The sequence below is a fragment of the Mobula hypostoma genome, chromosome 11 (genome assembly GCF_963921235.1).
Source record: "Mobula hypostoma chromosome 11, sMobHyp1.1, whole genome shotgun sequence".
NCBI classification, from domain to species: domain Eukaryota; kingdom Metazoa; phylum Chordata; class Chondrichthyes; order Myliobatiformes; family Myliobatidae; genus Mobula; species Mobula hypostoma.
Genome location: NC_086107.1, coordinates 42,312,528 through 42,337,341, shown reverse-complemented (window position 1 = coordinate 42,337,341; position 24,814 = coordinate 42,312,528). Strand labels below are relative to the sequence as shown.

At 38.2% G+C, this 24,814-nt stretch overlaps 1 protein-coding gene across 2 annotated transcripts in view; it reads left to right on the top strand.

The window, feature by feature from the left end:
* Positions 1-24,814, top strand: part of copb1 (COPI coat complex subunit beta 1) — a 51,701-nt gene that overhangs the window by 6,773 nt on the left and 20,114 nt on the right. For both annotated transcript variants that reach the window (XM_063061898.1, XM_063061899.1), the window contains exons 2-17: positions 1,382-1,512; positions 3,147-3,376; positions 4,628-4,797; positions 10,251-10,365; positions 11,046-11,138; positions 13,918-14,055; positions 14,606-14,725; positions 14,934-15,041; positions 15,139-15,285; positions 16,150-16,295; positions 17,419-17,515; positions 18,973-19,130; positions 19,901-20,021; positions 21,249-21,476; positions 22,260-22,439; positions 23,535-23,679. In XM_063061898.1, coding sequence (XP_062917968.1) covers positions 1,422-1,512; positions 3,147-3,376; positions 4,628-4,797; positions 10,251-10,365; positions 11,046-11,138; positions 13,918-14,055; positions 14,606-14,725; positions 14,934-15,041; positions 15,139-15,285; positions 16,150-16,295; positions 17,419-17,515; positions 18,973-19,130; positions 19,901-20,021; positions 21,249-21,476; positions 22,260-22,439; positions 23,535-23,679 — 2,287 coding nt within the window. In that variant the 5' untranslated portion in view covers positions 1,382-1,421. The remainder of the gene's footprint in view (positions 1-1,381; positions 1,513-3,146; positions 3,377-4,627; positions 4,798-10,250; positions 10,366-11,045; positions 11,139-13,917; positions 14,056-14,605; positions 14,726-14,933; positions 15,042-15,138; positions 15,286-16,149; positions 16,296-17,418; positions 17,516-18,972; positions 19,131-19,900; positions 20,022-21,248; positions 21,477-22,259; positions 22,440-23,534; positions 23,680-24,814) is intronic.

Below are 24,814 nucleotides of genomic sequence, written 5' to 3'. Positions count from 1 at the left end.
TAGACTTTTCAGCATGCTGCTGTCATTGTTCAGCTCCAATCACAAATAAATATATATATAGGTGTTTATGCCTTTTTTTTCATAATACTGTTGAGCAGCTGCATTTATCCACAGAAAGAAACATATAAACTTCAAAAGCAGTAATTTTTTCTAGAACCTCATGCTCAGAAATCCAGAAGCTTTGTAACTTTGAATGCTACATTATGAATTATCTACAGTAAATGAAAGGGTGCGGGTTCAAACCCAATGCATGTTACCTTGTTGGGAATGTTTTTCATCTGAAACGCTGAACTGGGCCTCTTTAAAATGAATGTTAAGGCTCTCGTGGCACCACAAAGTTCACTTACCATTTGCAGATCCTTTGGATTTGTAACATTTGCCAGTTATTACTGGGCATACATTGAGCATTCCTTTAATGTATGCTCTTGTGGTGTCCAGTGAACCTTGCTTGCTATGCGACAGATCACATTTGATAGGTTGTGTTGGGAAATTTATTTATTTTATTTCAAGTAACAAGCCCTTCTGGCCCAGTGAGCACCTATCACGAATTATACCTGTGTGACCAATTAACCTACTAACCTGTATGTCTTTGGTCACAAACGAGAAAATCTGCAGATGCTGGAACTCCGAGCAAGGCCAGGTAGCATCTCTGGAAAAGAGTATAATTGGCATACTGTGGAATTCTCCATCTTGCTAAAGTTTCTCAACCAGGCAGAATTTGGAATGGTTTTGGCCTCTGTTTCACAGAGTATTTAAATGAGCATCTCTCTTTCGTCGTGTTCAATTTTTGTCTTTGTCTTTGTTCTAAAATGTGCCTAATCTCATTGAACTGGTGGAGTTCAATTGTAAGGTGTAAAAACCGAGTGATTTGTGACCATTGCATTATATTTCTCTTTGTTTTCCTCAGACTTAAACATGGATGATCTTGCCATTCTTCAACAGCTCTCCTATTTTATTCAGCATAAAAGGCACCATTGGTTGCCTATTATTCCCCAGCTGACATCTGAAACCCTCACTGGGGCCCTGTATCCCACACTCCCCAATCATCAGGATTCTATTTTCTGTGCTGTCTTTAAACTTGCTTGTTTTTTTTTGCTGCACTCCTATAAAATGTTTCTGGTTCTGTTTCCTGTTCTTCCCTTAAACTTGGGATTGACTGGAAAATATATCATTTGACTGTGTAACAATTTTTTAAAAAAGTGAATTAAATATGTGATGCACCATTAAAATAATAATGTCTGGGAAATCTACTGGTCTGGCACTACTAAAATTCTAACTGTGCTGGATTGAAGAAGTTTTACTGAGGTAGTGAGTTTATGGACTTGTTTTTATCTGTTCTCTGAGAACTGGTTAATAGTATTTGTTTATTTTCCATCCATAGATTGCCTACATTTTTGGGATAGTTTCCAAACGCTACCAACATGACAGCTGCAGAAAATGTCTGCTATACACTCATCAATGTCTCATTGGACTCTGAGCCTCCAAATGAAATTAATCTGAAAGTAGACTTGGGTAAGTATTTGCTTAGTATTATCAGCAATGGTAGAAGCACCTATTTTCTTGGATCTTTTCCATAAGAGAAACAAGCAAATGCTCCATTCTGACTAGAAAGCCTTCTAATAGGTGGTAGGAAAGTGGATTCTGTTTTTATATTGATCTATAGGTGATGCCAAACCAGGAAATTCCCCTTTCTCCAACCACCAGAATTAGGCAGTAATAAGAAATTCAACTTCAGAAGTTGAAAGACCTTATTACTATAATGAATTGGTGGTTGGATAAAGGGACCATCTGGGTATTCTAAAATTTATGAAATATTTATTTAAGGCAAATATTCTAATTGTACAAACAAAAGGATCCTGGAAATCTTTCTGGTGAGTACAGCAAGAAAAATATAAGTAGTTCAGCTGTATATATTTATTCATCATGTGGGGCAGCTGGAAATCAGTATTTTGCATATTAAATCAAGCTTATATTTTATGGCAGTGTCAATTTCAACAGTTTAAATTGTATTTATTAATTCATTTAGTGTTGATGTTGTGGCAACCATATTTGTGGTGTGGAATCAGATAAAAGTCAGAGCGGAGTGATAGCAAATTTCTTTACCCAAATAACATGAATGAACCATATGAGTTTCTGGGATGACTGAGCAGTCTTGTGCTTCACTGTGACTCAGGATAAGTTCATATTAATTCAAGGTGTATTAAAGTACTTGATTTGCTAATGCCTGGGATTAAGTTTATGTCTAGCTTGTATGATGTCTTGGTATCTTGCATAACTGGATTTTCATGGAAGGCCGGTGACGGTGGTGGAGGTGGATACGATAGAGTCTTTTAAGAGAGTCCTGGATAGGTACATGGAGCTTAGAAAAATAGAGGGCTATGGCTAACCCTAGGTAATTTCTAAAGTAACTACATGTTTGGCATAGCATTGTGGACCTGTATTGTGCTGTAGGTTTTCTATGTTTCTTCTGTTTCTAAGTCTGAAGCTTAGTTTATTGGGATCTTGACTTACAGAAGAACTGAGCATAACCTGTTGTTTAGTTCACCAAAATTATCGAGCTGTATACAGACTTTGAATTTTATAGTAGATTTATGATTGTTTAATGGGTAAGTTACTTTTACATATCCAAGTCAAGGTAGTTTAAATATCAGCTTGTTGCCTCGAGAATTTTAAATTCAGTTAATTAAATTAGTCTGAAATTAAGAACCTGATAATGGATTACAGACAGCATTGTCATAAAATCCATCTTACTTGGTAAAGACAGCTCCCATGTTTACCATATGTAGCCTGTATGCGACCACAACCATTGGATTTTAACTGTCCAACAAAAATACTTGCTTCTTTAATTGGGTTAGTTAGAGATGGGCGGTGAATTTGGACCAGAATCAATATGGGTAGATACTTGGAACAGTGAATTGTTATGAGCTAGAATGTGCTGATTGAATGGAAAAGCACTTTGTGAAAAATGGAGATCTACTGTGGGAACATAGGAAGCAGTATATGCAAAGTTCTTTGGAAGATGTGGTACAGGCATGATGAAGTGAATGGTCACCTACATTGCAGAGATTTATGAAACTAAATAGTCTTTCAGGCTTTTTATTTAACCTAACCCTACATCTTTTCTATCACTTGTCCCACCAACCTAGAAAAGGGAGATGTGAAGACTAAAACTGATGCCTTGAAGAAAGTGATCATCATGATTTTGAATGGCGAGAAACTCCCAGGGCTCCTCATGACAATCATTCGGTTTGTGTTACCATTACAAGATCACACAATCAAAAAACTGCTGCTTGTCTTTTGGGAGATTGTTCCTAAGACCACTGCCGATGGCAAGTTGTTGCAGGAGATGATACTTGTGTGTGATGCCTACAGAAAGGTAAATGAATGTTTCTGTTTTCAGTGTAACAATTGAAATATACAAATTTGAATAGTATACTGTCAAAGGCACCAGTTTTACTGTATCATAAGTTGTTTTTTTCATTAAAACTTCATCTCTAAGAAATATTAGAAAAAGGTGAGAATGCATTAAAATAGTTTGGCAGCTGTTGCAAGACCTTTCCTTTGCACTATGTGGGAAAACAACTGTCATCTTTGATCTTTCAAAAGCACGTTTGAAAATGGAAGAGTTTGAAGGAATGTGATTAATTTTATTTGGGTGGAGTTTTGTTTCCAGATTATTCTTGTTATCTAACAATTCAAAATGAGTTGCTGAAATAGTAGCATTAGTGAATGTTGTTGCTAAAATATTGTTTTCTTTTAGTTTGCTTTAAAATAACAAAGACTGAATTTTGAAATGGAAGATTTATTAAAAGATCAGTTTGAAATTTTGGACTAAAACAGCATTTCATCAGAAAATAGTATTTGCCAGGATCTGCAGTTTTCATGAAAGTTCTTTGTTGTGGACACTTGGTGAACAGGTCTTTGGTAATGATATTTGTAAAATACTTGAAATAGTATATTTGTTAGTTTCTTGAAATCTTTGAATTTGTTTTTGATCTGATTTTAAAATTGCACATTGAAAATGTTATTTGTCATTTTCAAGGGTAGAAAGATGGCAGTTCTGGAAACACATTCAAAAATTAGATTGTAGAAGTTTTTAGCCAATAGCTGATCCATCTAATTTTAATCTCTAATGATACGATTAAAGAGAAATTCCATCAACAGTAATCAGTCCTAGGTAGCAACACCCACTCACATTGAACAACTAAGAAATCCAGACTCAAATCAAAATGGGGAGCTTGTTAAGCAATGAGTGGTTATGATTTAGAATGTGTTGTAATGTCTCTTAATCGCTTTTCTTAAAAATAAAATAAAACTTGTATGTTTCCTGTTGCTTAAAAAAATTCTTTAAAACAAAATTTTTCTTTGAAGGTAAGCGATTAGCAGAAATTTGTCATAGCAATTAATTTGACTTGGGATGTGGGATGGCTTTAAGTGAGTATTGATTTGTTCAGAATGTAATTTTTGTTTGAAGTTTCTTATTCTTTTATGCTGATTTACTCACCTTGGGTGACAAATAATAGCTTTGTGGAAGCTAAAGACCCCATAGCTCTATTTACTGAATAAGTGCCAATGTTATTGAGCGTCTAATAGTAGTACTAATAAGATGTTGTTTAAAATTCATTAGGACCTTCAACACCCAAATGAGTTTATTCGAGGGTCCACTCTGCGATTTTTGTGCAAATTGAAAGAACCAGAGCTTTTAGAGCCACTGATGCCAGCCATACGTGCCTGCCTGGACCATCGACACAGTTATGTACGCAGAAATGCTGTGTTGGCCATCTACACCATATACAGGTAAAATAATACAGCATGAGGAGAGGCAATTTGGTGACAGCTGTTGAACTGAGGATCTGATTGTTTGTGCATGTGACACACATCAAAGTTGCTGGTGAACGCAGCAGGCCAGGCAGCATCTCTAGGAAGAGGTACAGTCGACGTTTCGGGCCGAGACCCTTCGTCAGGACTAACTGAAGGAAGAGCTAGTAAGAGATTTGAAAGCGGAAGGGGGAGGGGGAGATCTGAAATGATAGGAGAAGACAGGAGGGGGAGGGATGGAGCCAAGAGCTGGACAGGTGATTGGCAAAAGGGATATGAGAGAATCATGGGACAGGAGGTCCGGGAAGAAAGACAAGGGGGAGGGGGGATTCCGTCTGGGTAGCCTCCAACCTGATGGCATGAACATTGACTTCTCTAACTTCCGCTAATGCCCCACCTCCCCCTCGTACCCCATCCATTATTTATATACACACATCCTTTCTCTCTCTCTCTCCTTTTTCTCCCTCTGTCCCTCTCACTATACCCCTTGCCCATCCTCTGGGTTTTTTTCCCCCCTCCCCCTTTTCCTCCCTGGGCCTCCTGTCCCATGATCCTCTCATATTCCCTTTGCTAATCACCTGTCCGGCTCCTGGCTCTATCCCTCCCCCTCCTGTCTTCTCCTATCATTTTGGATCTCCCCCTCCCCCCTCTGCTTTCAAATCTCTTACTAGCTGTTCCTTCAGTTAGTCCTGGCGAAGGGTCTCGGCCCGAAACATCGACTGTACCTCTTCCTAGAGATGCTGCCTGGCCTGCTGCGTTCACCAGCAACTTTGATGTGTGTTGCTTGACTTTCCAGCATCTGCAGAATTCCTCGTGTTTGCGTTTGCGCATGTGATGTCACTTTGGTCAGGATTTGGTTATCGGGTTTCTTGAACAACTTCGGCTAAAGTTGTGCTACCTTGTCTTAATTTACGATTTCTTGTGATTTGATAAACGGAGAATTTTTTCTTCTGGTTATATATATCACAGTGTATATTTACAACGCATAGTGAAATAGAAGGTACTGGTGTATTAAATTTGCTGGTTAGTTAGCTTAAACTATTCATTAGGATGTGTTGAAATTCAATTTATTTATAGACCAAGGCCTTTGATGAAGTTCCCTGTGGTAGGCTGTACCAGAAAGGTAGATGACATAATATCCAGGGTAAACTAATAGAATACAAAGTTGGCTTGGTGGACAGAGTTAGAGGGTAGTACGTTTTTTTTTTAGCAGGGTTGTTTTTCTGGACTGAAGACCTATGACACGTGGTGTGCTGCAGGTGTTAGTGCTGGGTCCTCTGCTGTTTATCATCAATTTACACTCAGTGGCTACTTTATTAGAATCACTTGTACACTTTCTCGTTATGCAAATACATGGATTCCAGTTAATTGGGACACATCTGGACCAATTAAGTGGCTTCCCCAATTAGCTGAAGTTTCATGGAAAAGTAAAACAAAAAAGACAAATTGCCATCTGACAGCGTAGCAAATTATGTGTTTAAATGAAATACACAAAAAATAGAACGCTAGCAAAACTGCAGTATTTTAGAACTGTGTTTTAGTTCTGAAAAGTTATCGACGGAGGAATTCATCTGGTGTACGTTGTCGTGTTCTTTTGATTGATGGGTAAATAAACAATTTCCATTGCTGACTGTAAGGAGTTCGTATGTTCTCCTTATGACTGCATAGGTTTCCTCGTCCCACAGTTCAAAGACCGTATTGGTTGGCAGGTTAATTGGTGATTTTAAATTGCCCTGTGATTCGGGTAAGGTTAAATTGGGGAATTGCTGAGCACGGCGGCTTGAAGTGCTAGAAAACGGTTGAACTTGAAATAACCTACCAAATCATACCAAATAACACATAAAACCTAAAATAACACTAACATATAGTAAAAGCAGGAATGATATGATAAATACACAGCCTATATAAAGTAGAAATAATGTATGTACAGTGTAGTTTCACTTAACAGAATTGGGAAGATTAAGCCAAAACTGATTTGTAGAAAAAAAATCGGCACGTACACGCATGCGCACACAGGTAACTGTGCAAGGCTTCATGGTCATGGTAGTCTTTCTTGGGGTAAACACAAGTGTCCGGTATTTGACTGCTACTTTTGTCCCTTATTTGGGAGTGAGAAAGTTGGCAAGCCTACTTGAACACCACCCCCACGTCCCCCCCCTGCCCCTGGTCGGCCGGTCCGCGGTGCAAAAAAGGTTGGGTACCCCTGTCTTAGATAGCTCCTCAGATTTTAAATCAGTCCAGTAACACACACACCTTATCCAGTTTCAATGGGAAACCATTGATTAAGGTCCTCTTCAACATCTAGATCCTTACTTTCACGCTCTCGTTTTTGGGATGTTCTCTGTTTTCCCTCGTATAATGCCCATTCTTCTCACAGTTTATCTTGTTGATATATCAGGCGTGCTATTGGCAATTGTAGCACTCCAGTTACCTCTGCCAATTGATGATGAGCGGTGGCAGGCAGATGGCTTTTAATTTGATCTAGTACGGTATTTTCTCGGCTAGTGTCAAATCTTTTTCGTGGCATCTTGTCAAGGGTCTGGAAATTTTTAAAGTCAAAATTATCTCAAAGATCTCTGCTTTTTGAATCAGCATCTTTCAGCCCACTTGGGTAATACAGGCACACGCAACTGATGTTATTTAAAAATGTTCGCTCTTCGCATGGTGTAGTGTCCAACATCCGACACTAATTAGAAACTGTTCAGCAAAAGTCTCCTGTCCCAATTAAGTGGCACGGTTTTCCAAGTAAGTGAATGTAATCCTGACTATTTTCTCAATTATTTTTTGTTCTTTAAGAGTTGACCCAAATAAGTGGCTGCCTCGAGTAACTCGTGGCCCAATAAACTGGAATCCACTGTATCTAATTAGCCAATGCTGCGGCAGCAACTCAGTACATAAAAGCATGCAGACATGGTCAGCAGATTCAGTTGCTGTTCATACCAAACATCAGAATGGGAAAGAAATGTGATGTAAGTGACCGAAACTGCTGATCTCCTATGGTTTGCATGCAAAACAGCCTCTACAATTTACAGAGAAACAAAAAACATCCAGCGAGCCATGGTTCTGTAGGCGAAAATGCCTTGTTAATAAGAGAGGTCAAAGGAGAATGGCTTGATTGCTTCAAGTTGACAGGAAGAGGACAGTGCAGTGCCTATAAAAAGTATTCACCCCCTTGGAAGTTTTCATGTTTCATCGTTTTACATAAGTATTCACCTCCTTTAATTTGACACACCAAATCATCGCTGGTGCAGCCAGTTGTTCATAATTATTTAAATGGAGATCTATTTTTGGAGACCCGTGTTTCAATTGATTGTAGTAAAAACACACCTGTATCTGGAAGGTCCAAATGCTGATGAGTCGGTATCCTGGCAAAAACTGTACCATAAAAACAAAAGAACACGCCAAGCAACTCCACAAAAAGATTATTGAAAAGCAGAAGTCAGGAGATGGATACAAGAAAATTTCCAAGTTGCTAAATGTTCCTTGGAGTACAGTTAAATCAATCATCAGGAAATGGAAAGAATATGGGCAACACACACAAAATGCTGGAGGAACTCAGTAGGCCAGACAGCATCTATGGAAGAAAGTACAGTCAAGGTTTTGGGCCGAAATCCTTCGGCAGGAATATGACACAGCTGTAAATCTGCGTAGACCAGGCCGTCCTCAAAAACTGAGAGATCGTGCAAGAAGAGTGGGAAGGAGGCCACCAACAAATCTATGACAACTCTGGTGGAGTTACAAGCTTCAGTGGCTGCGACGGGAGAGACTGCATACAACAACTGTGGTCCGGGTGCTTCACCAGTCACAGCTTTATGGGAGAGTGGCAAAGAGAAAGCCACTGTTGAAAAAAAATCTCACATGAAATCTCGGCTAGAGTTTGCCAGAAGGCATGTGGGAGACTGAAGTCAGCTGGAAGAAATTTCTATGGTCTGATGAAACCAAAATTGAGCTTTTGGCCATCAGAAGTAAGCCAAACACTGCACATCATCAAAAACACACCTTTCCCACTGTGAAGCATGATGGTGGCTGCATCATGCTGTGGGGATGTTTCACTGCTGCAGGTCCTGCAACGTTTGTGAAGGTAGAGGGCAAAATGAATGCAGCAAAATACAGGGGAAACCTGGAGGAAACCCTGATGCAGTCTGCAAGAGAACTTGTAGAAGGTTTGGAGATTTGTTTTCTAGCAAGACAATGACCCAAACATAAAGCCAAAGCTTAATGTTTTTATTAAGGAATGGCTTAAAAACAACAAAGTTAATTTCCTGGAATGGCTAAGTCAGAGTCCAGATCTTAATCCAATTGGTACAATTTGTGGCTGGACTTGCGAAGGGCTGTTCACTCACGATCCCCATGCAATCTTACAGAGCTTGAGCAATTCTGTAAAGAAGAAAAGGGAATATTGCAATGTCCAGATGTGGAAAGCTGTTAGAGACCTATCCATACAGACTCAAGACTAGCTGTAGTAGTTGCCAAAGATGCATCTACTAAATATTAACTTGAAGGGGCAAATACTTACGTAATTATTTTTTGGTTTATTTTTGTTTTCACTTTGGTACAAAAGAGCCTTTTCTGTTGATCAGAATCAAAAAAGCCAAATTAAATCCACTGATTCAATGTTGTAAAACAATACAACATGAAAGCTTCCAAGGGGGATGAATACTTTCTATAGGCACTGTAACTCCAATAACTGCGTGTTACAACAGTGGTGTGCAGAAGGACATCACTGAATGTACAACATGTTGAACCTTGAGGTGGATGGGCTACAACAGCAAAAGACCACGAACCTCCTGAACAGATACAGGAGGTACCTAGTAAAGGGGCCACTGAGTATATATTAATGATCTAGCTGAGAATTAATGCGGCATGATTGTCATATTTGCGGTGTGGTGGACAGTGAAGGTTGTCTACGGTTACCACAGGATCAAGATCGCTTGCAAAAGTGGTGAAAGGAATGGCTGAGGGAATTTAAATCAAGAGTGCATTTTGATAAGTTAAACCAGGGCAGGGATGTACAGTGAACGGCAGGGCTCTGGAGAGTATTGAGAAACACAGAGGCTTAGGGATACATGTACATAAGTTCCCTGAGAGCAATGAGATAGACAGACAAGGTGATGAGCGTGATTGCTTTCATTGGTTGGGGCATTGAATACAAGATTTGAGGCACATTTCACTTAGAACGTGTGTGGTTCGGAGCTAAAGTGATAAAGTGATAAAGCTAGAGAAGGTGTAGAAAAGATTCACCAGGATAGTTTACAAAATTGGGAACTTTTTTTTTCCTTGTGGGATCAGTTCATTTCATTTTTTTTAGTTAAGCAAGTTTCACAAAATGTTGGCTCACATGTAATTTTTTGTGGGAAAAGAAATTGGAAAGGTAAAAGCTAGGTTTTCATAGCATTTCAAAGTTGGATGTCATTTTGTTTTTTTTCTTGCAGGAACTTTGAAAACCTTATTCCTGACGCTCCTGAGTTGATTCATGATTTCTTGGTGAATGAAAAAGATGCCAGTTGTAAACGGAATGCTTTCATGATGCTTATCCATGCTGATCAGGTGAAATATTTGTGTCTTTGACAAATTATGGTCAAAAATTATTAAGTCAGTGAAAGCTCCATATGTACACAGTTAGTTTTATTTTATTTAGTGACACAGCGTGGAGTAGGCCCTTCTGGCCCTTCAAAGCCACGCCGTCCCAGCAATTTCGACAATCCCAATTAACCCTAACCTAATCATGGGACAATTTACCATAACCATTTAACCTACCCAGGACGTCTTTGGACTGTGGGAGGAAACCAGAGCACGTGGGGAGCACCCACATACTCCACAGGGAGAGCATATAGAGACTCCCTACAAATGGTGCCAGAATTGAACTCTGAACCCGGATTCCCCGAGCTGGGAAAGAATATTGCTAAATGGTTAGGAATGTGATTAAATGGTGATGTATATTTATGGGGCAAGGTGCATCTAAACATGAAAATTTTTGATATTTTAACATTTAATTTGGATACCTTGCTCTGAAACTGCATTTAGTCATATTTTTTCGATACAAAGATAGTGAATGTGTTATAAAATTGCAAGAAATAGAGATTTTGAATATTTAACAGACAAATTCAAAAAACATTTGTTTTATGTGTAAGGAATCTGCAAGCCATTGCTGTAGTGTTATCAGATCTAGATTTAGCTACTGGAATTCTATAAATAATTTTTAATATAATTTTGTAATGTTTTCTTAGGACCGAGCTCTGGATTACCTGAGTACTTGCATTGATCAGGTTCATACTTTTGGAGACATTCTGCAACTGGTTATAGTTGAGTTGATTTACAAGGTAAATAATCAAACATTGTATGAATAAGGAAAATCTGACTTATTTTTGCTTGGAATTGAAGAATATGCAAACAAATCGTCCTTGAAATAAAAGGGAGTGACAACTGTTCAGTCTCTCAGGAATGCTGGCAAGTTTTGGGAGTTGAGTGCAAATGCAGAGGTTCCTATCTTGCTTGTTGAGTTTTACTGGCAGATTTATGACTGCTCGCTTGGAGTCTGTAGAGTCACACAGTATGGAAACAGACCTTTTGGCACACCAGTTTTTGCTGAGCAAGGTACCCCATCCCCATCCAAACTAGTTGTACTTGCCAGTGTTTGGCCCTTTAACCTTCTAAATTTTTCCAGTCCTTTTACCTATACAACTATTACTTTAAAATTGTTGTAAGTTGTTATTGTAGCGGCCTTAACCACTTTCTCTGGCAGTTCATTCCACAAAAGTGTGAGTGTGTGTGTGTGTGTCCCTCCTCAAGTTCATTTTAAATCTTTCATCTCTCACCTCAAATCTATGTATTCTAGTTCTTCATTCAACAAACCTGGAATAAAGATTGAGTGTATTCACCCTAACTATGCCTCTCATGATTTAATATACCTCTGTAAAATCATCTCTCAGTTTACTGTGCTCTAAGGAATAAATTTCTAGCTTGTCCATGTCATTCACTCCCTTCAGTTCCAGCAATATTCTTGTGAATCATTTCTACACTCTTTCCAGTTTAATAGCACTTTTCTTATAGCAGGGTGACCAAATCTAAATGCAGTGTTCCAAGTGTAACCTTACCAATACCCTGTACAACTACACTATGATCTCCCAACTGTTATACTCAGTGCCCTGACTCATGAAAGTCAGTGTTCCCAATGCTGCCTTTACTACCCACCACCCTGTTTACCTGTGACTCCACTTCCTGGGAATAATATAATTATATTTCAAGGTCCCACTGTTCTGTAACACTCCCCAGGGCTCTGTTGTTCACAGTGAAATCCATTCAGATTTGAACTTCCAAATTGCAACATCTCAAACTTACCCAAATTCAACTCCATTTGCCAGTCTTTTGCCCACTTAGCTGATCAACATACTCCAGTAAGTTTTGATAACCACCTTCATTGTCCACTGTACAACATAGTGTCACCTGCAAATTTATTTACCATGCCTTGTATATTCTTATCCAAATCATTGATATAGTTGACAAACAATAATGGGCCCAGCACTGACCTCTGAGACATACCACTAGTCCCTGGGCTTTCAGTCCGAGGAACAACCTTCCTCCATTACCGCCTACTTTCTGCCATAAAGCTAACTGTGTATTGGATAAGCCAGCTCTCCCGAGATTCCATGCAATCTAACCTTCTAGAGCAGCCTACCCTGTGGAAACTTATTTAAGGTCTTACTGACATCCATAGAAACCACGTCATGTGCCTGCCCTCATTGACTTTCTTGGTCACATCACCAAAAAATTCAATCACGTTTGTAAAATGTGAAGCCATGCTGACAGGCCCTATTCATCGGGTGTATTTATATCTGACCCCTCAAGATTCCTCTCCAGTATCTTTCCTACCACGGATATCAGACTTGCTGGTCTGTAGATCCCGTGTTTTTCCTTACCATCCTTCTTAGATAATGGCATCACATTTGCTCTCCTCACCCATATCTAATGATGATGCGAATATCTCAGCTAGGGCTCCCGTAATTTCTTATCAAGCCACCTCCCAGTCAGGCCCTGGAGGTTAGTGTACCTTTATGTCTTTTAAATTATCTAGCAGCAGCTCTACTGTAGTATAGGCTATCCTCAAAATTTCCCCTTTGAATTTTTCTAGTGCTGAAGTCTTCATGTCTTTCTTCATGGTAAAAACAGGAGAAGTATTCATTAAGGATAAATATTCATGAATGATCTTGCCCATCTCCTGGGGCTCCACAGAAAATAGTCCTCTTTGGTTTTTGATGGACCATATCCTCTCTGATTTCTCTTTTCCTTAAATTGCGTAAAATCTGATTTGGATTTTCCTCGATCATTGCCAAAATTATCTTGTGGCTCATTTTGCCTTATGATATCTTTCTTCAGTACACTGTTGCATCCTCTATAGTCCAGAGGTTCTCTTGATCACAATTGCCTGTACCTGACTCATGCTGTCTCCTTTTTCCTGGCCAGGAGTTCAGTATTTCTCATTATCTAGGTTTTTCTATTCTTGCCGATGTTGCCCTTCACTCTAACAGGAATATGCAAATCTTGAGCGCTCATTATCTCACTTTTAAAAAGTTTTAGATTCACCTTTGCAAGTTCCTGCCTCATACCATCAAAAATTGTCTTGTCCCAATTTAGCACTTGAACCTGTGGCTCATTTCTGTCCCCTTCCATAACTAGTTTAAAATAATTTGAACCCCGGTCACATATCCCAAAGTGCTCCCCCACTGTTACCTCGGTAACTTGTCCTGTCCCGTTACTTAAGAGTAAGATTTAGCTTTGTCCTCTCACTAGTGATCACCATTTAAATCAGTTAGCCTGTTTGTTTAATGTTTTGGTGAACTCTTAAATTGAAAAAATTTAAAGTGCTTTGCTTGATTTTAATGCTTTCAAAATATCTCCACGACAAAGGAATGTAACCTAGGAAAGTTATCCAGGTTTGAAACCTGTGAACCACCCAGGGCTTGTCCATTAACTTGTGGGCTATCAGGATTAGCTGAGTCCATTTGGGGGAGTGCATGCAGGGTATGGATAACAGGCTTTCCTCAATAAAGGCCGAGCTGCAGTGTTCAGTACATAAAAGTTAAATTGTTATTGCTGTTTTAGGTATGCCATGCCAATCCCACAGAGAGAGCCCGTTTCATTCGCTGCATCTACAACTTACTCCAGTCCTCAAGCCCTGCAGTGAAGTACGAAGCTGCTGGTACTTTAGTTACCCTCTCAAGTGCCCCAACTGCTATCAAGGTACTGAATTTTATGGTACATTCACTGAAAAGTCATAAAAGCTTTGGCAAAATGATTGAAAGTATAGGTGTCAACTAAAGAAAGTATCATGTTAATCTATGTTGAATGAATCAGATTTTCTTCCAAAATATGCTATTTTACTCTGAAATGTAGAGGTGAAGAAGTGGCCTTGTGCATGTCTATAAAGAAAGCATTTCAAGGAAGGCTTTTAAATTCTGGCTGCATTTGTAAAAGTTGAACTTAAATTTCTCCAATCATTATTCACAGAATGGATTGGTCTTATTTTTAAAAATATAGTGTATTTTCACATTCTATTACGAAGAATAGATTGTTGTATGCAAGCCAAAATGCATTTTTCTGTTTATTGGAGAGACAACCAGGCAGTTAACTCTTCCCAATCTCCAATACAAAATTCCAAACAATTTTTTTTCATCCTTCGCCTCTCAATTTTCTGCCAGTGTGATAAAAATGCTTGCGTGGTTGACAGTTCTGAGGAAAATTCTTTTTGACATTTTATAATTTATTGTGAATTTGGTATACCTTTTTCTAGGCTGCTGCTCAGTGCTACATTGATTTGATTATCAAAGAGAGTGACAACAATGTGAAACTGATAGTTCTTGATCGCTTGATTGAACTACGAGAGCATCCCACACATGAGAGGGTGCTGCAGGTAATAAGCCTAGTGCTTCGGCTGAATTGAGACCATTATGCTTCTTTATTGCTTCAAATACTGTGAACAATTCATAACAAACCAATGTCAATGAACTTATTGTTATGAAATTGTTTCCCAATTGATCTATTCATGGAAATTTTAAAACTAAGATAAAGTAATTTCATTTCCCATGCTAATTGAGTAAGTTTAAAAAAAATCTTTTCAGGATCTGGTGATGGATGTCCTGCGAGTTCTGACCTCCACAGACCTGGAGGTACGCAAGAAAACACTGCAGCTGGCGCTAGATTTAGTTTCTTCTCGTAACGTTGAAGAGGTACAAACTTTGAACTTTTGAGTCATTTCACTTATTGTCAACTTCAAATGTCAAAGATTCATTTTTGACAAATTCAGTGCATGTTTGTTCTCTGCAGCTTGTCATAGTTCTAAAGAAGGAAGTCATCAAAACAAATAATGTGTCAGAACATGAAGACACCGACAAATACCGACAGCTTCTAGTCAGGACGTTACATTCATGCAGTGTCCGTTTTCCTGACATGGCTGGAAATGTTATCCCAGTGGTATGTGAGCATAAGTTATTCATTTCCTAAAAATCTCTTCTGCAGGATACCCTTAGTAACTTATATTACTCTGGCCAAAAGTGTTCAGTTGTACTTGTGTTCTCAGTTGGACTTGGCCACGGAATGTTTGGAGGCAAGGACATTGCTTGTAAGCCTCAAAGGCAAGCCTAAGTTTATTCTCTGTCCATTATGCTGTGTGATCAGTTGGGTCTATGTCAAGGACAGGGTGTAGCTCATAATTGCCTTTGTCTTCTTAAGTCCAAAATTGCTTCTACACCATCACACCAAGATCTGCTCTCCGAACACCATCCAAGAATTGTGTTCAGTCGCTTTAGAGAGTAGATAGTATGAGAACAGAATTTTAGCTCAAGTGCACTTCACATAGTACATGTATTTATATGGAGGCATTCCTACTGTGAAGTTGTTTAACAAGAAGCAGCAGTTTTACAATTTTTTTAGGTAAGGATCATCGTAGGGTCTGTGCAAGTACATATTTCACATTTTGTTACAATAATTAAAAATTCTGGGAAAATATCATCTTCTGTTTCAATATATTGGCTACAAACTAAAGAGTTTCAAACTATATTGATGGGTGTAATCAAGTAATGTTGTTTCGGTTGTAGATCTTGAATGTTCCTGACCCTTTTGGGTTCTGCTGTTCAGGTGCAAAGAACTGAAAGACAAAGGGAATATGTCAACATCCTACTGATGATACAAATATCTCACAAAACGATGCTCTCTGTTTTAACACCCTCACAACTAATGGATGTTTCAAGCTATATTAAATGATGCACCAGGAAGTTGCAGAGTAATTTATTTTGCTGCTCTGATAATATGTACTTTCCCAACTTGATTTTACCGTAGCTGATGGAATTCCTTAGTGATACCAATGAGGCAGCTGCTGCTGATGTTCTTGAGTTTGTGCGAGAAGCCATTCAGAGATTTGAAGGCCTTCGTCCAGTTATTGTGGAGAAAATGTTGGAGGTATTCCATGCCATCAAATCTGTCAAGTAAGTAAAGTTGTTCTTGCATTAGAAGCTATCTGTGAAATAAAATGTTATTTTGCTCAATTTTGTAAAATTTAACTTGTATTCATACAGTATTTATTTGTGAGCTGCTTAAACTATGGCTGAGCAAAGGTGTAACTTTTAGTTTACACCTCAAGTACTTCTTGTAAGACCAGACTTGAATTAATTATTTGATTGTGTGATTTAACTTGTTTTAAACAAAACTTTTAGTTGTAGATGAATCGTGTTCAATTGCCATTTGGATGCTTAGTTGAAAATCCTGTCTTAATTTGTCCAAAATTATTTGTTGAGAGGACATACTGTATATTTGCTTTTGTGTAATGCTCTTCATTCAGGTTTCAAAGAAGTTTGTTTTGGATGGTTGTGATGTGGATATTACAAGTGGAGTGTGAAATGTAGATCCAGTAACACAGGCATTGTAGCAATAAACATTCTGCTGGAGAAATTTAGCAAGTCAAGTGAGTTCCTCCAGCAGATTGTTCCTCTAGTTTGCAGTATCTGTTGTCTCTTGTGGAGTTAAGAACCAGATTGCTTTTCTTTAATCTTCACAAACATTCCTTAGCAAGCGAATGAAATGATTATAATCCACAGCAAATTCACTTGTTTAAAAAATTGGACATAAAAAGCAGAAACTGACAATTACTGTAACCAATGAACAAGTTCAAATAAACTTTGAATTTTTCTGTGAAGAAGAGACTCTGAAGTCATTTTCAGGCCTTTTGATCTTTTCATGATCCATTGTTGTGCCAAGTGCGCTCTGATTTCAGTTAATTTTTGACTGAGTAACTAAATTTGGTTCAGTCCACTGTTCAGCAACTGATATTTTAAATCTGGAAGTATCCTCCTGATTTTGTTGTTGGAAAAGAACATTCATAACAAAGTAAACATCCCAGAAGTTGATTAGACATACCAGAAAGAGAAGCACCGTTTTGTAGTTCTCAGTTTATCTTATATCTGGTTCCAACTGGCCTTAAATCTTAGTTCTGTCTGTTATTCCATGTGCTGACTGAACTGCTAAGTGTTTCCAATGTTTTTTATATCATTTTTCCAGCATCTTTATTTCAGTTTTGATTTTTCATTGGATTTTTCTTTGTTTTTGCTGCAGGATATACAGGGGAGCTCTTTGGATTTTGGGTGAATATTGCAGCTCTAAGGAGGACATTCAGAGTGTAATGACTGAAGTTCGTCGATCATTAGGTGAGGTATGTGGGGAAAACTCAATGCTTTCTCTCTTATCTGGAATGCCATGCTCCAGTCCCGTTATAAGGAAGGTACCAAGACATTCACAAAAAGAATACAAGGCATTCACGATTTTCCCTTCTACTGGTAAAATCTAAATTCATTGTAGAACTGACTTCCTGAACTAAGCCCAATCTTTGAATTAAGTAGTAACTGGTCAGAAATGAAAACAAACAAAAATCAACAGAAGCATCTGAAACTATAATGTTGCAAAAAGCTATTTGTATTCATAATTGTTAATTCAGATAGCAATTTTATTCTTGTGTGCAAGGGAGAAGACAGCATTGAACAAAGTCACCTGATGTCTCTGGCAGACGCATCCTCAGTGGCTTTTCACATGGCCTTAGATCACCTGGACATACAAACACCTATGTCAGGATGCTGTTTGTTGACTGTAGCTCAGTTTTTAACACCATCATTCCCACAATCCTAATGATAAGCTGCAAAGCCTGGGCCTCTGCAATTGGATCCTCGACTTCCTAACTGGAAGACCACAATCCATGCGGATTGGTGATAATATCTCCTCCTTGCAGATGATAAACGCTGGTGCACCTCGGGTGTGTGCTTACTTTGTATACCCATGATTGTGTGGCTAGGTATGGCTTAAGTACCATTTATAAATTTGCTGATGATACAACCATTGTTGATAGAATCTCAGATGGAGATGAGAGGGGTGTCAGAGTAACAACCTTGCACTCAATGTCAGTAAGATGAAAGAGCTGATTGTGGACTTCAGAAAGGGTAAGACGAGGGAACCAAACCAATCCTCATAGAGGGATCAGAAGTAGAGAGAGTGAGCAATTTCAAGTTCCTGGGTGTGAAGATCTCTGAAGATTTAACCTGGTCCCAACATATCAATGCAGCTAAAAAGAAGGCAAGCCAGCGGCTATATTTCATTAGATGTTTGAAGGGATTTGGTTTGTCAACTAAAACACTTGGAAACTTCTATAGATATATGGTGGAGAGCATTTTGACAGGCTGCATCACTGTCTGGTATGGGGAGAGATGGCGGCTACTGCACAGGACGTCCATTATTAACTACCCCCATTACCCATTAAAATGAGAAGTGGGGCATGTTATACATACACACACACACACTCACACACACACACACACACACACACACACACACACAGAGTAATGGATTCACTCTTTTTTTCTTTCTATATTATCATTTATTACATTGTACTGTTGCTGCTAGGTTAACAAATTTCATAACTCATGCCAGTGATAATAAACCTGATTCTGAAGAATCTTGAAGGAATTTTTTTTCAGTTAAACTGAAAATGTGATTCTAATTGTGATTTCCTTTCTTTAAAAACAAACATTATGCAGAAATGCTTTATAGAAGTATCATGCAAATACATATCGGCACTTGATACCATAAACCAATTTATTTGTATTTTTCTGACTGCTTTAGATTCCAATTGTTGATTCTGAGATAAAGAAGGAAGCTGGTGAGCTGAAAATGGACGATGACATTCAAGTGGTTCCCACACAAAAACTTGTGACGGAGATGGGAACCTATGCAACTCAGAGTGCTCTTAGTGCAAGGCCTTCCAAAAAGGATGAAGACAGGTAAAATTAAATATTTTCTAAGATGTGTATAACTGCCATCATATTAAAAGGACAAAGTTAAATACTCATTTCAGAAATTGAATCGGACACTGGCAGCCTCCCATCCATTAAAATAGTAATTTGAAGATTTGGATCCAGACAATCTAGAAATATGAGCATCTGTATTCTGCAGTTTATCTGTCACATTTGTGGAAGTTTTGCTTTTGGATTCAAAGGTCACTCTTCCTCCCATACTAATTTTGAAACAGTGCAGAATATCTAAATTTATTTATTGAGCACAGTGAATTAAATTTCTTGGTGGAGGAGGTACTGAAGATGGAAATAACAATGTACAATTCATTTGAAAACATGTAAGGACTTGATTGTGTTTGCATAATTTTACTGATTGATCCAGGGTTTCAAACATACTGTTTACATAAAGATCTTCATCTTGGCAATTTGGGAACAAGTATATTCTTAAGCATTGAGGAATTATTGGTCAAACGAAGTTGCTTTTATGTATTTTTTTTCCCAACTGAATGGCTTATATTGCATACATTTATTCAATGGACTCATCTTCATTTTTTTAATGTTAGTCTGCATGTACATTTTAGTCTTTTAATATGTTTTCATGCTATCTTACGTGGAAGAGCAGTAAATATTTAGTTCTGAAGTATTTGTTTTTTATTTAATTGGGCATTGCTATATGCCGTAATAAATGATTACTTCCACATTATTCTTTATTTATTGGGATACATTAATTTTAAATAAATATGTATGAATTTTTTAAGACCACCTCTACGTGGATTCCTGCTGGATGGGGATTTCTTCGTGGCTGGTGCCCTTGCAACTACATTGACCAAGATAGCTTTACGTTATATGGCACTTGTGCAAGATAAAAAGAAGCAAAATGTAAGTAATAATCAGGATTCTTTTGAAAATTCAACAGAAAATGGGAAACTAATTTCCACTGTCTCTATAAGCTGCAAGTATTTAAACCTGAAAAACTTTTTTTTAAAAGCCACGATGTTAAAAGATATTTATCTGTGTTGAATATTATCAGCAAAATATGTGTTAATTGTCAGGTTTTTGGTAAACATTAGACATCTGCAGGGATTCGTATTTGAAGTATGCAGTTTCAAAGTTCTGGAAGAAGGGTGGAGAAAGTGAATGAACAAAGTAGCAGTGGATAAAGCAGACATATTGGAAAAAAGAACTGGTGCTGCATTCACTGTAATTTCACCAATAGATTTGAGGAGTGAAGCTGTAATATGGCCTGTAGATCAGTGGCCATACTAACACCCAAACTGAGCATTGAGAAGTAGGTAGTTGCTAAGGTGGTGCTTAATGGTGTTTATCAATGATGTCAAGACTGCTGAAGTATTTTTCTGATCATTAAAATTAGACTTATGAGACTGTAATGAGTAACATTGGGTTTGTACTGCGTTATTATGGATAGAATTTACCTGGCTTATTTTCCACGTTGTTGGGTAACTCACCTGTTTACTGCGCTAGAGTAGATTGCTTCAACTGAATAGATCTTTTCTTTAGCATGTATCTTCAGCTTGACTGGAAGAATATTTGACGTATTTAGCTATCTTTGAACATCAAGTGGTGTTTGAGGTTCCAGTCCCAGAAAATCTGATTTCATTTATATGGAGTTATGGTGACACTGGACCTGGAGTACAAAGTTTGGTTTTAGTACTTTGAGATGGGTGCAGCAAAGATTCATCTGATGGATACCAAGCAATAGTAGGCTGCAGTGAAAAGACATCGAGATGAATGAGCCAACAATTTGTGGATTTTGAAAGGGAAAAGGTAATTACATTAGGACTTCAATTCTTCAGAGGGCTTGAAATGTTTGCATAAGGTGAAGAGCTGAGAACTAATGGTTGACCATTTGAAAATGAGGAATGAAAGATTGCTTCACTGAAATTTACTTACCACAAAGGATTGTGGATGCTTGGTGAAGTATATTCAGGTGAAATTGACAAATAATTGGCTACCATGGGCATAGAGAAATGTGAAAATAGATCAAGAAGGTGTAGCCGATGTAGAAATTTAGCCATGATATTGAATGATATGGCCTGTTCCTACTTCTGTTTCTTGAGTCTTAAATAATTTTCATCTTTTTTTAAGAGCTTTGTTGCAGAGTCTATGCTCATTATGGCTACCATTTTGCACCTCGGTAAATCATCACTCCCAAAGAAACCAATCACTGATGACGATGTGGACCGCATCTCGCTCTGCCTCAAAGTTCTTGCAGAGTGTTCCCCACTGATGAGTGATATTTTCAATAAAGAATGCAGAAAATCACTCTCTCAAATGCTGTCAGCCAAACTGGAGGAAGAGAAACTTTCTCAGAAGGTAAAGTTTTCACGGAGGATTCATAACATTTCTGGATTTTCTTCTGCTTAATCACTTGAGTGATTTTGAAATGAAAGAAAGTACAGTGCTATTGATTTAGGTCACTATTCTCTAAGAGTTCTGTTTTTATTAGGAACCCCTCCATTACGCTCTTTAAATTACAGAAATTCACTCTTTCAGAAATCACAAGTCACTACTTAGAAATTTGAGATGCAGAATAGATTTTGCTCTTACAGAATTTATATTAAATTTATACAAGATTATTTTCAACTTGCATTTATTGACCCATATGCAGAAAATGTGACTTTGTGTTACAGAAAATTGTGAAAGTAGCCGTATATGGAGCGGTACAACCCCTCCATAATGTGGTGATCCCTTGCAGGGAAAATATACATGCTAGTAAATTGATGTTAATCTTAAAACTCTAAATGTAAATTAAAAGCTAAAATTCAAATTACATTGCTTTTCCTGTAGAGTTCTGAAAAAAGAACTTGCATCTAAATTGAAACATGCTGATCCGTAGTGGAAATTAGCATTTAAAAAATGAAATGTTCCTGGTCAAGTGCTCTGAGATGTTTCAGTGCAACAAAAGGTGGTAAGAGCAGGTTATTATTAATATATTCATAGTTATAGTTATTAAACTCTTAATTTTCAGACTGAATCCAGTTGACTAGGAGGGTATCTTGTGTGTTGGAACTTGATGCTGTGGATAACTTCACTACTGATGAAGTATATTTAAATGTCTTCTGATGATTTCCTTCCTTTTTCTTTTGCGCCAATTAGAAACAGTCAGAAAAGAGAAATGTAATTGTGCAGGCAGATGATCCCATTTCCTTCGTGCAGCTGATGGCCAAGAATGAAATGACTTCTAAAGAAGATCAGTTTCAGCTCAGCTTATTAGCTGCAATGGGTAACACACAACGAAAAGAAGCTTCTGACCCCCTGGCCTCCAAGCTCAGTAAGGTACAATGAAAATGCTTGATTGATTATTTTTAACTAGAAGATGCCTGTTGTCCTTGCAAGAGGTTATGCCTGGCCCCATTTATTTATTTATCCATCGCTGGTAAGACCAATGCTCTGCTGTGGCACCAACTTAAACTGCTGCAGTTCTTCAGGTGAAGATACTCCCACAGTCTTGTTGGGAAGGGGGTTGTAGGATTTAGACCCAACAGCAATAATGGAACAGCAGAAGAGTCAAAAGTCGGATTGCGTGCCCTTTGGAGGGAAGCCCGCAGCTGGTAGTGCACCAGTACACCTGAACCTATATTGTCGTTTGTGCTCGAAACTGCAATCAAATCTGCAGTTGGAGTTGCCTGGACGACTTACTGTGGTGCAATACAAGGACTGAGAAGGAAACATTTTAGTTGTTGAATACAATCTCATATAACTTCTAGAAAGAAATATAAATTTAGGTTGTGTTGGGGGAAAAGGTATAAAAATCTTGTTTTCAATTAAAAACATTAAGGAATGTAATTTGTATTTACTGAGATGTTAGAACAGAACAAGAAGATGAAATACATAAATGCAATCATCAGTCACAACTATGTCTCTGCAGATGCTTTGTGATGTAGTTAGTAATATTGAGGGAATATTTAATGTAATTTTCTGACAATGCCCTAAACGTATCAACTTGTGCAGTTGGTGATGCGTTGTCGTGACATTTTTGAGTTACTGATGGAGTGCTGAATCTTGAAATTCTATTTTGTTCTTGTACTCTGAATTGCCTGAAGTTTGTGTGACATATATGCACAAATTAATAGCAAGTGATACTGTTCTTGTCACTTCTTACATTAAATTTAGATTTTCCTTTTCATTTATAGACATTATGCCATCACATAAATAATCTGTAAAAATTTGTGTCAAGAGAGGCCTTATATTTGGACAACAGTCATAATGTTGAGTTGCTTACGTAACTGCCTGTGACCTCTTTGTTTTGACACTGCACACAACTGGATTTAAGCATCCAACCAAATTTAACTGAGCAATTAACTTTCTTGAGTGCTCACTGAGTGTTTCCAACCCTAAAGGAATACTGGGTTAATTATTTTTAATTTATAGGTTACACAGTTGACTGGTTTCTCGGATCCGGTATACGCAGAAGCATACGTACATGTTAATCAGTATGACATTGTACTTGATGTACTTGTGGTCAATCAAACAAGTGACACACTTCAGAACTGCACTCTGGAGCTAGCTACATTGGGTAGGTTTTAACATTTACGCAAGTTTTTATTTTGGTTTGAAAAGCAGTTTGTAACCTAACTTTCTTAGATACTCTGCTGCATGAACGACAGCCTTAGAAAGAAAGACAATTGGTAGAGATATGGATATAAACAGCACTTAGGTGAGGCAACATTTCACCTGCAAATCTGTTGGTCGCCTACTGTATCTGGTGCTCCCGATGTGGCCTCTTTTCCATTGGTGAGACCCGACGGAAATTTGTCAAGCACCTGCACTCAGTCTGCAAAAAGCGGTATTTCCTGGTGGCCAACATTTTAATTCCTGTCCCCATTCCTGTTCCAACATGTTGTTCCATAGCTTCCTCTTTTGCATGATGAGGCCACTCTCAGGGTGGGGGAGCAACACCTCATATTCCAACTAGGTGACCTCCAACCTGATGGCATGAATATCGATTTCTCCAACTTCAGGTGGTTTATTTTCCCTTTCCCATTCCCTCTTTTATTCCCCATTCAGGTTTCTTCTCCTCACCTTTACATTACCTGCTCCTGGTGCCCTCCTTCCTTTTCTTTCATGGTCCACTCTCCTATCCTATCAGATTTCTTCTTCTCCAGCCCTTTTCTTTTTCCACGTATCACCTCCCAGCTTCTTACTTCAATCCTACCTTCCTCATCCAGTTGGATTCACCTATCGCCTAGCTTGTCCTCCTTTTCCTTACCCTACCTTTCTGTTGTAGCATCTTCCGCTTTCAAGACTTGATGAAGGATTTCAGTTCAAAACATTGACTGTTTACAATGCTTATAAAAAGTATTCACCGCCCCCCCCCGGAAGTTTTCATGTTTTATTGTTTTACAATATTGAATCACAGTGGATTTAATTTGGCTTTTGTGACATTGATCAACAGAAAAAGACTTTTGTTTAAAGTGAAAACAGATCTGTACAAAGTGATCTAAATTACAAATATAAACCACAAAATAATTGATTGCACCGAGTATTCACCCCCTTAATGTCAGTATTTAGTAGATGCACCTTTGGCAGCAATTATAGTCTTGAGTCTGTTTGGATAGGTCTCTATCAGCTTTGCACATCTGGATGCTGTAGTTATTCCCCATTCTTCTTTACAAAACGGCTCAAGCTCTGTCAGCTTGCATGGGGATCAT